This window comes from Dama dama, chromosome 30 (assembly GCF_033118175.1).
Source record: "Dama dama isolate Ldn47 chromosome 30, ASM3311817v1, whole genome shotgun sequence".
Classification (NCBI taxonomy): domain Eukaryota; kingdom Metazoa; phylum Chordata; class Mammalia; order Artiodactyla; family Cervidae; genus Dama; species Dama dama.
In genome coordinates, this window is record NC_083710.1 from 80,783,994 (window position 1) to 80,799,832 (window position 15,839).

Consider the following 15,839-nt stretch of genomic DNA (forward strand, 5'->3'; position numbering starts at 1 on the left):
AATAATAGAGAAAGATAAACCATGAGTCCCCTATAAATGAACCTTCAAGTGGAGAAAGTTCAAAGATTCCAGCATGCACTCCGTCAGCATCGGGCATGAGTGACTGCAGCTCGCATCCCATCCCACTCCATCTCCCATCCCCGACCACCCTCCAGCCCTGCCGTCTCCCAGCTCCTCTCCTCCCTCCAGTCAGGGGCTCCTCCCGCCTGTTCACTCGATGCCCCTCTGTGCCCGCTGTTGGACTGCACTACTGTACTTTTCAAGGTGCTGTACTATAAGATTAAACGTATTTCTTTATTTTTTGTGTTTGTTTCTTATGTATTATCTGTGAAAGGTGTTATAAAGCTATTATAATACAGTACAATACAGCTGACTGTGTTAGTTGGGCGCCTAGGCTAATTTTGTTGGCTTAAGAACAAACCGGACTTACGAGTGCACTCTTGGAACAGAACTTGTCCATTTGTAGAGGACTTACTGTATTTGATGATAAGCTGCAGAAGAACGGTGGCAGCAATTTAAAGGGTTAAAAGAGAAACTAGGAGTTCCAAAAGAGAAATACTTGCAGTTGAATCAGATGCTTTTGCAAATAAATTCTAATGTGCAATCTCTTGCACAAACTCTGTGATTCATTTTTCATTTCTAACTGTGGAATTTGGGAAAAAAATTCCCTATCTACTTTTCAAATGACAAGTGAAAGTCACTCAGTCGTGTTCAACTCTTTGCAACCCTGTGGACCATAGTTCACCAGGCTTCTCTGTCCATGGGATCCTCCAGGCAAAATACTGGAGTGGGTTACCATTCCCTTCTCCAGGGGATCTTCCCGACCCAGGGATCAAACCCACGTCTCCCGCATTGTAGGCAGATTCTTTATCATCTGATCCATCAGGGAAGCTCAAATGATAAAGACATACCTGCCACAGGCCTTAGTAAACGCAATAAATGGTAGTTTTGGGGACTAATTTTAGAGAAGCGTGCTCTAGTTAGTCTCCCTGGCACAATAACTGGAATAAGCATGGTCTTTTGCAGAAAGCAATGTACAGGCCACCGTTAACCCTGGGCTGAACTTGAGAGCTCAGAGCCCTTCCTTCTGCACATGAAAAACTGCAGGTTTGGGAAGACTGTCAACCTACTGGAAGCCACCCAGCTGTCATATGTCAAGGCTCAAAAGCTGACTTATAGAAATGTGAATTTTTAATTCCCAAATTTACAAAGGTTAGGTTTAATGATCTCTTCAACAGCTAAAATTATTTTCTTCACTATTCTCCTGAGACTGGAGGATTTCAGGGCCCAGTTACGTGCTGTGGCTCTTTTCTCTAACACCCCCATCCCTCGTTCGCTCAGTTGCCTCTGACTCTCTGCGACCTCCTGGACTGTAGCCTGCCAGGTTCCCTTGTCCATGGAATGTACTAGGCAAGAACACTGGGGTGGGTTGCCATGTCTTCCTCCAGAGCACCTTCCCGACTCAGGGAGTGAACTGGGGTCCCTTACATCTCCTGCATTGACAGGCAGATTCTTTACCACGGAGCCACCTGGGAAGCCCTTCCCTCTAACAAAGGCTTAAGGAAAAATCTGGTTCTTTGAGACAGTGGTTCTTACTTTTTGGTCAATGTATTTGTTGTCCTCAATCGCAGACCGTTTGGAGTGATCGCAGGATGAGGAAGACGTGGACGGGAGGCTTCGTAAGAGGCAGCAGGTGTCCTGTTGCTGGCGATCAATAAACTGCTTCATGAAACTTTCCCTTTAAGAAGCACACATTCATCAAGCATTATTAACGACAAGGAGCAAGGGGTGGGATGGCGTTTTGCAAGGATGCATTTGCCGGAGCTAAGTTAAAGCAGTGACAAAAGTTCATAGAAAATAAGACATGTTCATAGACAAGTTCATAGAAAATAAGATAAAGAGGTGTTTAGATTTCATTGAAAATATTATTTGCAAAATGTTTAATTTAGAGAAAAATTCCTGCATCTTTAGTCATTCCTGTTTTTAAAAAGTCATGTCCCTAAAATTACTTTTATGCAACAATATTCAATAATTAATGGTATCTTTTGAATCTTATTGTGGTAATAAGATCTTAGTTCATCTCTCTGAATTTTCACTTATCGTAAGAATGCTTGAGAGATAATTTTACACTTAAAGACTCAAAATAACTCAAATGAAACTTCATCTGATCTCCAAGGCATGGGGAGAATTCAAATAACATCTTTTCAAATACCCGCTAATCTTGAATCTAATTTATGACTCTTTTATATACTTTGTATTTTCAGGTTTTAAATTTTGTTTTTTTTAAATCAGAAGTGCAAATATATTTTGATTTGAATTTTAAATTTATGGCATGATCTTCAGTCTCATACTTCTATAACCTTCCCATAGAATTGTTTTTAAAAGTAGTTACATAAAAATGTCATATCTGACATTATTCTAATTATATTTGTAAGTTTTGAGCTAGAACTGGAAGAATTTCCTTTAAACATTAAAAATAAGTGTTTTAAAGCATCTGCAGTACAAGTGTTTAACCTGAAGGCAAAGGTGGTATAAAATCATATTAGTATGGCTATGAAATGCCATGGTTCCTCTTTTAAAAAAAACTCAGAGACAAAGTATATTGTACTCAGACATGGCATTCTAAACAAATGCTGTCCCAGTCATCCAGAAACCTGGCCAGTGGTCATTTCTCCATTTAGGTGAACTCAGAAGGGTTTCAGGGGCAATTTTATCCTGATATGGTTGAGGGTCAAAGGCCAATGTCTACCTACGCACCATCCTTGCAAGCTGGACCACCTGCACCAGTTCCCTGGGACATCACATTCCCGGGGAGCGGCCTCAGGGAGAAGCAGGGGTCGGTCTGCAGTCTTCCTGCCCGGGCTAAAACAGGCGGCTCTGCTCTGGATGTACTGCTTAAAGGGATCGATGGTTTTTAAGAGAGGAAGGGTAGTAGCATGGGTAATAACTTAGAAAGAAGCCACGCCCACATGAGTTTGAAAGGGATGAGTCAGACTTAAGATGAATGTTCTACAGTGTAATTGAGATAGACAAGTAAGAAATACTTTAATACCTGATTTTAGGAACTGTAAAATCTGAGGGAAGCTTTGAGATCTTCACCATTTGCGGTCTGTTTGGAAATTTTTCAAAGATGCGAAGTCGCAAAGGGAGCTTTTCCTTGGTGTCTGCATTTGCTTCACTTTGCTTTAACTAAAGAAAAAATAAGAGGAAAGGGGGGAATCTATATGTCAGAGTCTATAAAATATTTGAATCAAAGAACAATGAGTTATTACATGAAGAAACAGCAGGTGGCAGTAAAGCCCCATCAAGTATTCAAAGTCTGAGCTCTGAGTAAACAGAAACGGAACCAAAACTAAGCCAGAAAAAATAAAATTAGAAGAAAAATGTTTATTTTACTCTGAAACATAATCCCCTTTCCATCCCAAACATGATTTTTTTATTGTTGACTGACATTATCACCAACATATTTAAACAGCAAAATGTTTTATAAATATGTGTGCTGGAAACAGAAATCAAAAGAATAAAAAAAAAAAAAAAATTGAAAATCCCAAGTGGTAATGTTTGAAAGAGGGAAAATGTCAAGGAAACTAATCATTTTTAGTTTAGCAGATTAATGAAAGAAAAACTCAAAATGGAAACAACACATTTGGTACATAAAGCCAGAGTTTTCTACGCAGTTATAAAGATGCTTGGGAATTATTCAATTACACGCCATCAGCTATCTGGGGATTAACAAGCAAATGGTTTTATTATTTGTTTATTTCTGCTTCTGTTAGTTTGTTTTTATATTTCTACAGATTAGGTTTCATGGAAGCTGTGGATTTACATTACACATTCTGAGCTGAGAGGTCAAAAAGTACTTTAATTCAGACAGTCTTTCTTGGTGGGGTTAGGGAAGTATGTTTCAAAAGCTACTTCTTATCCTTTGTGCGGTATATGCTTTTACTTTATAGTGACAGTCTGTCCTGGGTTTCTGGGAAGATGAACGTGAGAGGCCAAGGAAGCCTTTACAAAGACAACAGAGGCGGCAGCTCCTCCTTCCTACCGTGTGGGGATAACCAAACTGGCCAGAGAGACCATGAGCATTGTGAGGGAACATCCCAAATTCAATGCCATATAAGGCTCGGCTGTCCAACTGCTTGTGAGCCCACAGGCAGATTCTATTCCTGATTCCTAGTTTGGGAAACTTGCTTTTTTTTTTCCTCCCTCCAAGAGTCCCTTGGACAGCAAGGAGATCAAACCAGTCAATCCTAAAGGATATCAACCCTGAATATTCACTGGGAGGACTGATGCTGAAGCTGAAGCTCCAATACTTTGGTCACCTGATATGAAGAGCCAACTCGTTGGGCAAGACCCTGGTGCTGGGAAAGATTGAGGGCAAGAGGAGATGGGAGCAGCAGAGGATGAGATGGTTGGATGGCATCACTGACTCAAAGGACATGAGTGTGAGCAAGGTCTGGGAGATGGTGAAAGACAGGGAAGCCTGGTGTGCTGCAGTCCATGAGGTCACAAGAGTTGGACATGACTTATTGACTGAATAACCACTGTAGGAACTGTTCTTTTGGTTTTATATAATATGAATATTTCCCTTACCCATTTGTATATCTTCTATAGCTTTGTGAGTCATCTTTGACTCTCTGTCTCTGGCGGTGGATCATTTAGGGAAGAGGCCACCACTGTTCACCGCCTGCTCCCTCCCTGAGCGGGATACTGAACATAGTGTGCTCTCGGTAATTTGACGGTTATGACAACAACAGTGATGAAGAATGAGCTCCCCAAGGTGTAGAACAAACCCTGCGAGCATTTCCAGGAGATGCAGGCAATCAGAAAAATGGCTCCATATATAAACAGAGATGCATGAGCAAGAGACATGTTTTCCAAAAGTTTATTGGCACAACTCATAGAAAAATATTTGTAGTGGTAAGTAGAGCACCCAGGGGAAAAAGAAAAACAGCTAATATGTTAACTCAGACCAGAGAGGAAGGCAATTATAAAAAGCCAAAGACAGGCTGAGAAGACAGAGCAGAAATGAAGTATTTAATTCATGCGACTGCTGACTCATTTATTTACACATCGATGCAGTCATTTATAAATCAAATCCCATAGGCCAGGTTCCATACTAAGTTCTGGAGACAGAAAGATAACTAAGACACGGCATGTGCTCTCACGGAGCCCGCATTATAACGGATGGCTACAGAAATAAATAACGACAATAAAATATAATAGTCCTTCTAGCTGACTTATACACAAAGTGTTGTGAACACAAGGTGAGGAAAAAGGGAGAAATTAGGAAAAAAATAAAGAAGGTGCTGCTTCTCCTTCTAGAGACTTCTTGGTGGCAGAATTGCTACACGTGATCACATTAGTCAACACTGGAGCTGTAGGCCTGCTGGGAGTGGGATGCATATTTTATGAGAATTAAAAGTCTTCAAAGAGACACAAGGGCAGATGGTATATTAGTCAGGATATGCCATCAGAACAAAAACATGGAACTCTTTTCCTAAAAACCTCTCAGCTGGCCCATTCTCTGGATCCTTACTGGTGATCCCCTGGTCAGAAGCACCCCCTGGCTCCCGCCCACCCTTGCACACCCCGTGTGGTTTGGCTCCTTCAAATCCATCCCGGATCTGTGATCACAGTCATCTTCTCCTCCGCCTTAAACCCTTCGGCGGTGGTCCGCTGCTCTCAAACAAAACTGCCAGCCTTTAGGCTTCAGCAGCAGACCTGGTGTTACCTGTCCTTACCTGTCCTTACTTGTCTAGCCCTCAGCTGGCCCTGTGCCCACATTGTATCCCAGTCACGCCTGCCTCTTCAGCTCCTCAAAAGTGTCCTGGCCTCTGTCTGACCCAGAGCCTCTGTCACCCTGGGAGCTCCTCTCTTCCCTTTTTGCTCTTGTTCTTCAAGAACGTCTACTTGCTTTTCTAATTTCAGTTCCATCGGCAATTCCCCAAGAAGCTTTCTCTCATCACCAAGATTTCCCCCCTCACAAGCTCAGGGCACACACGAATTTACCATGTTGGTGTAGGTCAGAGCAGACGAAATCGGTGAATTCTTGTGCTTCAACCTAACACACACTGTTCCAGGTTCCTAGGACGGTGGTAACAGGTTGCTGTGAGACCCAATTGCTTCAAACAACAAAAATGGATCCTCTCTGCGCCCTGTAGGCTGGAAGTCCCGAGCCAGGGGAGCAGCATGACCATGCCCTCTCTGAAGACTCCGGGGAAGCCTTCTTCCTTCACTCTCAGCTTCTTGGCCGTCCCCGATGGTCCCTGGCCAGAAGCTGCATCACTTCAGCATCTCCCCGTCACGCTTAGCCTGTGTGATTCCTTATCTCTCTACCGGAATCTCCCTCTCTTCTCTCTTACGAAGACATCGATCATTGAAATCAGGGTTCACTTTAAACCGGGATGATCTTAACTGATTACACCTGCAAAAACCTAATTTCCCAATAAGGTCCCCTTCTGAGGCTCCTGGCGGGCATCCGTTTGCGGGGGACGCCGTGAAAACCACTACACGGAGCATCATTTGAACTTTCAGTGTCTGACTTGAATGCTCTATCTGTCCTTCCTGAGACTGGAAACTCTCAGAGGACAAGGATTGTATGGGAATTTTTCATTATTCCATATCTGGGGTCGGCCACAATATTTGACACAAAGGAAGCTAAACAGTCATTTGTTGAATAAATAATTACACAGATCAGATGGTGGAACTAAACTCTCCAGCAGATAACTGGGAAATAAAAGAGAGGGATTTTAGGTATATTCTGAAGAATGGAGAGATAAGCAGAAAATTTACTACTTGAATAAATTTGTTGGTGTGAAATATAGGTGTCCCTGGATTTACAGAAGAGAATAAAATTAGACTGTCGTGTTTAACCTGAACATATGTCTGCCACTGATGAACAGAGGAAGGTTTAGAATAAGTTTACACATAATATTTTGTAACATTTAACCAAATATCCTATAATACAATGTTTAATACATGTAGGTTACCAGTATTAAAAAATAATCCCATGCCTATGTTTTCAAAATGGATCTCATCTCATTCTAACTTGTATTAAGAGTTATTTATACTCCCTAAAGCTTGTAAGCTCCTTAAGGGTAAGATTCCACTTTTAATTTGCTTTTACAGCACCTTCTAGAGAGTAGAAATAGAATAACTGTTTGTGACTAAGCGGGCTTGAACTCAGCATGAGTTGATCATTGCACCATAAAACTGAAAAGAAGCAGGTGAGAAAATCTTTTGATGACTCAGAAGGCTCTTCAGGATCATGCAAACTGTCCTGTTGACTATCAGGCATTGCTGCCCCATTGATGTGCCTAAAGGAGCAATTAAAACAGAGAAAGAGGGACTTCTCTGGTGGTCCAGCGGCTAAGACCCTGTGCTCCCAATGCAGGGGGCCCAGGTTTGATCCCTGGTTAGGGAACTAGATCCTATATGCTGCAACTGAAAAGATCCCATGTGCTGCAACTAAGACCCGGTGCAGCCAAATAAATAAATTTTAAAAAAATAAATAAGATGGAGAAAGACGAGCAGCTGCTGGAACGGTGGGCATGTCTGCTTTCATGCTGAGGCACTAATGAGAATCCTCTACCCGCGAGAAGGGGCCTCTTTCTGAGCACCGGGGACCACATGCTCCTTCTCTTGTTTCCAGGTAAGCAGTAGCAACAAGGATGAAGAGATGGCCACCTGGCGGCCGGGCAAATCCTCTCCTGGGCGTACACCTCCCAGACCTGTGTGCACGCCCAGCACAGCTACACCCTCCCAAACCCACAGCAGTGTTGTCTGTAAAAGTCCCAAGCTTAAACTCATCATGTGCCCATCAGCCCCTGAAGACAAGAGCAAACGGTGATCCATTGAAACACCTGAGCCAACGAACAACATCCAAGCACAAAACCAGGATGAATTTCACAATATAATGCTGAGCAAAGGAAGCCAGATAAAACAAACAAGAGCATACTCAATGATCCCATGAATATAAACACCAGGCAGCACTAGTCTGTCTATCTGCTTGGTACCCGGAGAGTGTTGATCCTGGGGTGAGGGAGAAGCTTGGTGACTGGATTGGTTACAGGGAGGGGCTTCGAAGCTACAGTCAATATTTCATGAACTGGGTGCTGGGAGGCTTCAATTTGTAAAAATTCAGCAAAATGCCTATTTCGCTTCTCAGGTGGCACTAGCGGTAAAGAACCCACTTCCTAATGCAGGAGATGCTGGAGACAGGGGTTCGATCCCTGGAGGGGTTGGGGAGATCCCTTGAAGGAGGGCATGGCAACCCACTCTTGTATTCTTGCCTGGAGCATCCCATGGATAAAGGAGTCTGGTAGGCAACGGTCCACAAGCTCGCCAAGAGTTGGACATGAATGAAGAGACTTAGTACACAAGCATGCATAAGTATATTAAAGTAAAAAGTTTTTTTTTTAAGAGCAGATAATGCATTTGAGCACAACCATTTAATTCTTACTTCACTGCTATTAACCTCCATTACCTTGACCATTTCTTCTTCACTAGCCCACGATCAGGACTGAGTTACAACAAAATAAAAAGAAGAAAGCGTAAGATGGTATTAGAGGGTGTGCGTATGTGGAAGGAATGGGCCACGGAGGGGGATGAGGCAGCCAGGATAAAGGGATGTGTTTCATAGTATTTTGAAGCTACTGTAAAGTTTCTTTAATATGTGATAAAATGGTATTCTAGCTTTTATCCAACTTCTTCCCCCTTCTGCATGTAAGCACAGATTTTCCAAGATTAAATTTACCTTGACGCAAATGAGTGAATAATACGGATTATGTTGGATATACTGGGTAATAATTTAAGATCATCATACTATATTATTACAGACCTTAACATACAGTGTTTGCAATTGTAAATTTCTGCTTAAAAATTATTTGAAAGATTATGATTCTTGAACAGAAGAAACATAGCGCAAAGAATCCCAGGATTTTTTTCTCTATATTGAAAAACCTAATGCAAGGAACAGTCCAAAGGAAGGAGGTTATAATGGTTTCAACTGAGCACGAAGTCTGGCTGGAGCAGATAGACTACACGATAGCTTTGCAACAGACTCACATGACTTGAAAAAAAAAAAGACATTTTGCAAAAAGGAAATTAGAATCAAAGGAAAAAATTTCAAATCTTGAGCTTTAAAAAAAAATATAAATCATCTCAGCTCAGTGCTATTCTATGGCTCAGCATCTGTCTTGCTGAGATATCATTGCACATTGGGCGGCTGAAAGCCTTTTTCCTTTACTTGTGCTTCTCAAGAGAGTTGGGAGTAATTGGTCTGCATAACACACACCCTGTTCTGCCTCATTGCTTAAATCTTCCATATTTCAGCCTGGACTTTCTTCTGTTAAAATATTCAAGCATTATTCGGTTTCAGTGCCTGTCTGAATGCAGCAACAAATAACTGAATTGAAGGATTACGTTAAATAAATTTTTTTTTCTAATGTTTGGTGTGATTTTCTATAAGAAAACAATTTAAAAAGCATTCAGGCTTGGGGAAGCTTCTCATTTGAAAATCTAGTCCATGCTGGCTTGAAAAATGTGGATAGATCTGAGGGTTAATGTAACTGAAGAGTATTTTGTGGCTCTTCCAGATATGAACAAGGACCAGATTTTGCTCAGTCTGGAGGAAGGCTCCTCTGTGTCACCTGAGTAAATCAAAGCAGAATTCTCTTTGCTTCTTTCCACAATGGCTTTTGCTGGCTTTTCTGGATTGATGCATGACTCAGTAATTCACAATGGAGACTCTTCCTAAAGCACAAACTGATACTCTTCAAGGAAGTTTCTCTGGCTATTTTGTTTTTGTGATTTTACAACCCAAACTGCAGATGCTCTATTGGTAGTACTGAGCAAACATTTTTTAAAAAAATTAATGTCTCTATCAGTCAATCATAAAGAAAATCAACCCTGAATATTCATTGGAAGGACTGATGCTGAAGCTCTAATTCTTTGGCCACCTGATGCGAAGAGCCTACTCATTGGAAAAGACCCTGATGAAGACTGAAGCAAAAAGAAGAAGGGGGCGGCTAAGCATGAGATGGTTGGAGGCATCACTGACTCAAGGGACATGAGTTTGAGCAAACTCCAGGAGATGGTGAAGGATAAAGGAGCCTGGCTTGCTGCAGTCCACGGGCTCACAAAGAGTCAGACACGACTTAGTCACTGAACAACAACAGCAATGACATCCCTAAGCTGCACAGTGGGCATTTCATTCATTTTCAAGCTCTTGAAAGAACTTGCTCTGAACCTAAGAACTTATAGGCTTTAAACACCTTGCAGAAAGTTCTTGGTGCAGTAATAGAGGTACTATTTCCAACAAGACTAAGCTTGCAGGAAATGTTAGCAAGTTACTAACAGAAAGAAAACTATTAAAAAGCTAGAAAACCAAATTATGCTGAATGGATGTTTTCCTTATATTAATATCATTGTCCCTTAAAATCTTATTAATGGAATGAGAGGTTTCCTTGAGACAGCAATAATGAATACAGTTTGCTTTTGTATGTTTTTTCCTCCAGGTCCCAAACACCTCTCTTTTACTTTTTATCTGTCTTGTGTTATTCAACCAGGACACAGCTGTTTCCATTAGGGAATTTACTGAGTCACAGAAACAGGTTTACTATGATAAAAAATGCAGGGTCTTTTTTTTTTTTTTTTTGCTCTACTTCAAATGAAATTACATTAGAGCTCCATGTAAACTAGACGCTTGGTTCTTGTTACAAGATGAATATTCAATGAGTAATAGGGGGAAAAAACCCCAGACCCAAGGGAATTCAGAAGATATATTTTTGTGTGCAACTGTCCTCCCTAATTTGCTTTAGAAAATATTGGAGATAGCATAGTCTATCAGTAAAAAAGTAAGAAGATGTAGATTTAAATTTTTGTTTTGTTCTATAATCCCTTAGCTGCTTTGGATTTCAATGTGCTCAAATGAAAAATGAGGATCTTCATTCTTTTATATAAATGCCAGATATATAAGTGAGATAGCATATTGCCTGTAATTTGAATTACTCAAGGGAAATGTGGTATAAAAACTAAAGTTATCACCAAGCCCCAGCAACCGCCGGCTCGACGTGAAAATGGTCTCATCTCAGTGAGGGGGCTAAATGAAGAGGGGGCAACACGCATGCTGGAGACCCCCTCCTCCAGCCAGGCTGGGACCACCTCACCCGTTCCCACTCGCTCCAATTTCTTCTCCTTCCCTATGTGGACTAATTTATTTTCTTAAGAATCTTGGCTTAAAAAATGAAAATAGAGGAAAGAGAATTCCCTGGTGGTCCAGCAGTTAGGATTCCATGATTCCAAGGCAGTAGGCATGGGTTTGATCCCTGGTAGGAGAATTAAAATCCCACATGCTGAGAGGCATGGCTAGGAAAAAAAAAATAGAGAAAAGCAAACATTTCTCCTGAGCTTGTGTTCCTCTCTCTTCTCCCTGCTTTTTTCAAACTTGCTTCTTGAAACTTGCTTACCATCTACTCGGCTCCTCTGCAATAACCTCCCTGCATCCTCTCTTGAGCCCCATGTCTCTCCCACCCTCAGTGGTCTGCTTCTGATGGAGCCACCAACAGTTCCATGTTGGTGAGTCAAGTGGTCACTTGGTTGACCAGGTTAAAACCACTCACGGTCACCCCTTCTGCCCTCCTAGCTGGGCTTGCACTTCATCTGTCCCTTTAAATTGATCTTACGGAACAGCTAAGGAAGAAACACCATCTTGTTCCTAGATCCTCAAGGAATTCAAGGATCATCAACTACGTTGCTCTTTGCTGTTGTTCAGTTGCTCAATTGTGTCAGATACTTTGCGACCCCATGAACCACAGCACGCCAGGCTTCCCTGTCCTTCACCATCTCCTGGAGTTTGCTCAAACTCATGTCCATTGAGTTAGCAATGCCATCCAACCATCTCATCCTCTGCTGTCCCCTTCTCCCGCCTTCAATCTTTCCCAGCATCAGGGTCTTTTCAAATGAGTCGGCGGCTCTTGCCATCAGATGGCCAAAGTATTGGAGCTTCAGCTTCAGCATCAGTCCTTCCAATGAATATTCAGAACTGACTTCCTTTAGGATGGACTGGTTGTGTAGAGAAGAAATTCTGATCTCAGCATGGCTTAAAGCATCCCCTCACGCCTTGCCCTTACTCTCTAACAATACTGGTTTGTATGTCCCCCCTGCAGTTTTATTTCTGGTTCCTGCCTTAGAGTACACCTTCCCAACACCCGCAATACACTTTCCTTCCACACTTGGTTAACTATAATAGAGCTTTCCCAAACCATCTCCTCTAGGACGATTTCTCAGAATAACAATGGCTACTTGAAATAGTAAACGTGTGCAGATACTCTGCTGAACACTTTGTTATCGCCTCATTTACTAACCCGCTTTAGTCCTCAATGTAAGTACTTAGCCCCCTGATGTAAGTACCATAATTAGTTCTGTTATGTTATGGGTGAGGACCCCTAGGACCAAGGAGCTCAAATCTGTTCCCGAAGGTCAGACAGCTAGAAGGGGTGCTCACTGGGGCTTGGCCACAACCTTTGAGGTTCCAGAACTTCAGCTTTTTGGATAGGAGGAGGTTATGCCAGTCTTCATCGCAGCATGTGGGCTTAGGTGCCCTGTGGCAGGGGGGACCTTAGTTCCCTGACAAGGAGTCAAACCCACGTCCCCTGCCTTGGAAGGAGGATTCTTAAGCACTGGACTGCCAGCGAAGTCCCCAGAACTTTAGCTTCCAAACATTATTTCAGACTATCCCATCAAAATAACATTTTCAAGCAATAGATGTGTTTTTATTTCTGCAGTTTGGTACCTGCTATTTCTTTCATATGAAATGTGTTTCCCCACTTTCTTAATAAAATCTGATTCATTATTTTTAGACACATCTTTTCGACCTGCCTCCAACCTGAGGGAGGCACGTCTTCCTTCCTTGGGTCTTCCACCCTAGCACTCAGGGCTTCACACTGAAACTGCCCAGTTCTGTGTATCTCTCCTCTATTAAGCTGACAAGTTTTAATTAAGGGCAGGACTCTTTGTGGCCCCATGGCCTGGTACTGGACACCTGCACACAAATGATACACAACAGTGATGAGACGAGGAACAAAAAAGGCGGCAAAGTGTGGCCCACAGACAAGCTGACGGGGCCCGTTTGTGGTATTTTTTATCACTTGGTTACCCTTTCCTTAGGTTCTTTACAATACAGAATCAGTCAGGCTAACCAGCACAGACGACTCTTCTGATTTCAGATGAGCTATGTTATTAAGATGAAGAGGAGAAATGACAAGCCACATCAGACTTTCCATCAGAAACAAACTCATAAAAAAGTATTTTGTTCCTGATGAAGACTATGCTTCCAACTTTGTAAGATAAAAAAATTATAATTGACTATAAATATTCTATACAACGTAACTGTGGTATAAAGCTTCACAAACGTATTGATTCTTGAACAGGACAACAGACCAGTCAGTTTATGACTGTATGTTGTGTTTTTAGACCTTTCCATAGAAAATCCTAATCTCATTAAAAAACTTCTTTATTCTGAAATAATTTTAAACTTACATAACAGTTACAAAGATAATACAGAGTTCCTGTACACCCTTGACCCAGTTGTTTCTCCTGTTAGCATGGACATTGATCAAAACCAAAAAATTAATCTTGGTTGACTACTTTGAATCAAAATGCAGAATTTCTTTGGAACTTCCCAGATTTTGCATGAATGTCTTTTCTTTTCTTTTTTTTTTTCTGTTTCAGAATCCCATCCAGGATTCCACACTATATTTCACTGTCATATCTTGACACCCATGTGTGTATGTTTAAGCTCTTCCTTACTTTCTGGCTCCACAAAAATACTTAAGTCTCATCTTGTGTTTTCCCTGCCTCAGCTTGAGAATCAGCCACTTCTCCAAAGAATATTGATTTCTTTTACTGGAGAATGATTTTTAGAAACAAGAGTCTTAGGACTGGGTTTTCTTGATATTACTGGCATGCCACTGCTTCTGGACTCACCCAGAGGAAAGAGCTAGGAAATATACATATGTATATGAGCTCTTGTATACACATATAGCTGTATTTAGTATCTACTTATTTATGTATGTATCCATCATTGTGTCTATGTATCATAGCTATGTGTCTCTATATCTGTTGATGTAGCTATGTTTCCACCTAAGCATCTATGTATTTACGTCCCATCTTGCAATAAACTGAGTTCATGCTGACACTCCTGCTCTAAGTTTGTGCCAGAGAATTCATCTGGCATTTTCCCTTTGCTTATCTGTAACTTTTTTCTCAGGCTTCCCTGGTGGCTCAGCGGTAAAGAATCCACCTGCCAATGCAGGAGACCTGGGTTCAATCCCTGGGTCGGGAAGATCCCCTGGAGAAGGAAATGGCAACTCACTCCAGTATTCTCGCCTAGAGAATCCCATGGGCAGAGGAGCCTGCTGGGCTACAGTCCATGGGGTCACAGAAGAGTCAGACACAACTTAGCAACCAAATTCTTTTTCTGACTGTGTGAAATCTGGCTCTCATTATCTCCATAAACTTTTCTATGTGTTCTGCCTTAGTTGGCAGGTAACTAGTAGCAGTGATGATATTTACCATAGAATAAACCCCGCACTTTACACTGGAGGTTTGGAAGACACACATTTTGTCCTGGAGTCTCTACATTGGGGTCTTGAACTCAACTCACACACTGTCTGCATAAGGAATTTCGTTTCAGGCAACCACCATGCCTTTTGTAAGTGCTATTCATGAGTACGCCTGTGGTAGATTGTGGAGTTGTTCAATTTTGCATCCTTTGATTAAAAGGGCTTATTAGATGCACTATGAAAACACATTAGCATATTTCACGTAAAATAACATGGAAGTAGGGGTAACATCAAATAAAATAACAACATATACATTTCTCATTTCTTAATAATAAGTCATTCTTTTAATATCAGAGAAGAAAATGTTCAATAGTCATAAGGCTGTGATGATGCCAGCCATGCCCTGCCTCCACCGTGTCTGCTGCTGAACAAGGGCAGCGGGTAGAATCTAAGGAAAGGCCCACAATGAAACCACTAACGCTCTAGTATGAATCAAGAAAAAGACTGGCCGCTGTTCTTAGATAAACGCCATGGCTTCCTGGCCACTTTTGGTTGTGAAAAGTCAGTCCAATGCAGTCCAGACTCACACCTGATTCAAGCCTCACTCCCGCTCTCCCACCTCCATGCCCACCTTCTCTGAGCTACAAGTGTGACTTCAGGTCTAAACTGGGAATGGGACAAGGTCTCTTCTTTCATTGCTCACATCTCCTTCTTTGGGGTCCAGCTCCTCCAGAGCAGAGGCCAGGATGGAGAGTTAGGAGGACAAAGCACTGTCTTAGGAAACGGGCCACATTTCAGGGTGGCCCTCTCTGTGGTCTGGTCTGGATCTACCCTGTTCAGAACTGATGGCTCTCTGTAAGGCTGACCAGCATTGAGAGGCAGAGATACAAAATTCCTGCCTGCAAGGAATGATGTTGACTAGACCAAGGCTGGACCAATCAGACCGTCTCCCCTTAGGAGGCTGAACCTGAGACAGAGAAAGTGTTACTTGTAACAGAACAAAAAGTCAAAATTTACATGAGACAAAAAGAAAGATGTATTATTTATATTTCCCTAAGGGCTTCCCAGGTGGCACTAATGATAAAGAATCTGCTTGCCAGTGCAGGAGATTTAAGAGACAGGGGTTCGGTCCTTGGGTCGGGAAGATCCCCTGGAGAAGGGCATAGCAGCCCACTCCAGTATTCCTGCTGGAAAACCCTATGGACAGAGGAGCTTGGTGGACTATGGTCCATAGGGCTGCAAAGAGCTGGACTCGAGGGGCAAAGCACCAGC

At 42.1% G+C, this 15,839-nt stretch overlaps 1 protein-coding gene across 1 annotated transcript in view; it reads right to left on the bottom strand.

Moving 5' to 3' along the window:
- The window catches only part of NALCN (sodium leak channel, non-selective), a 270,853-nt gene that overhangs the window by 89,327 nt on the left and 165,687 nt on the right, over nucleotides 1-15,839 (bottom strand). Inside the window, exons 16-17 of the mRNA XM_061133830.1 lie at nucleotides 3,053-3,189; nucleotides 1,597-1,738 (exon numbers count right to left, since the gene is read on the bottom strand). Coding sequence (XP_060989813.1) covers nucleotides 1,597-1,738; nucleotides 3,053-3,189 — 279 coding nt within the window. The remainder of the gene's footprint in view (nucleotides 1-1,596; nucleotides 1,739-3,052; nucleotides 3,190-15,839) is intronic.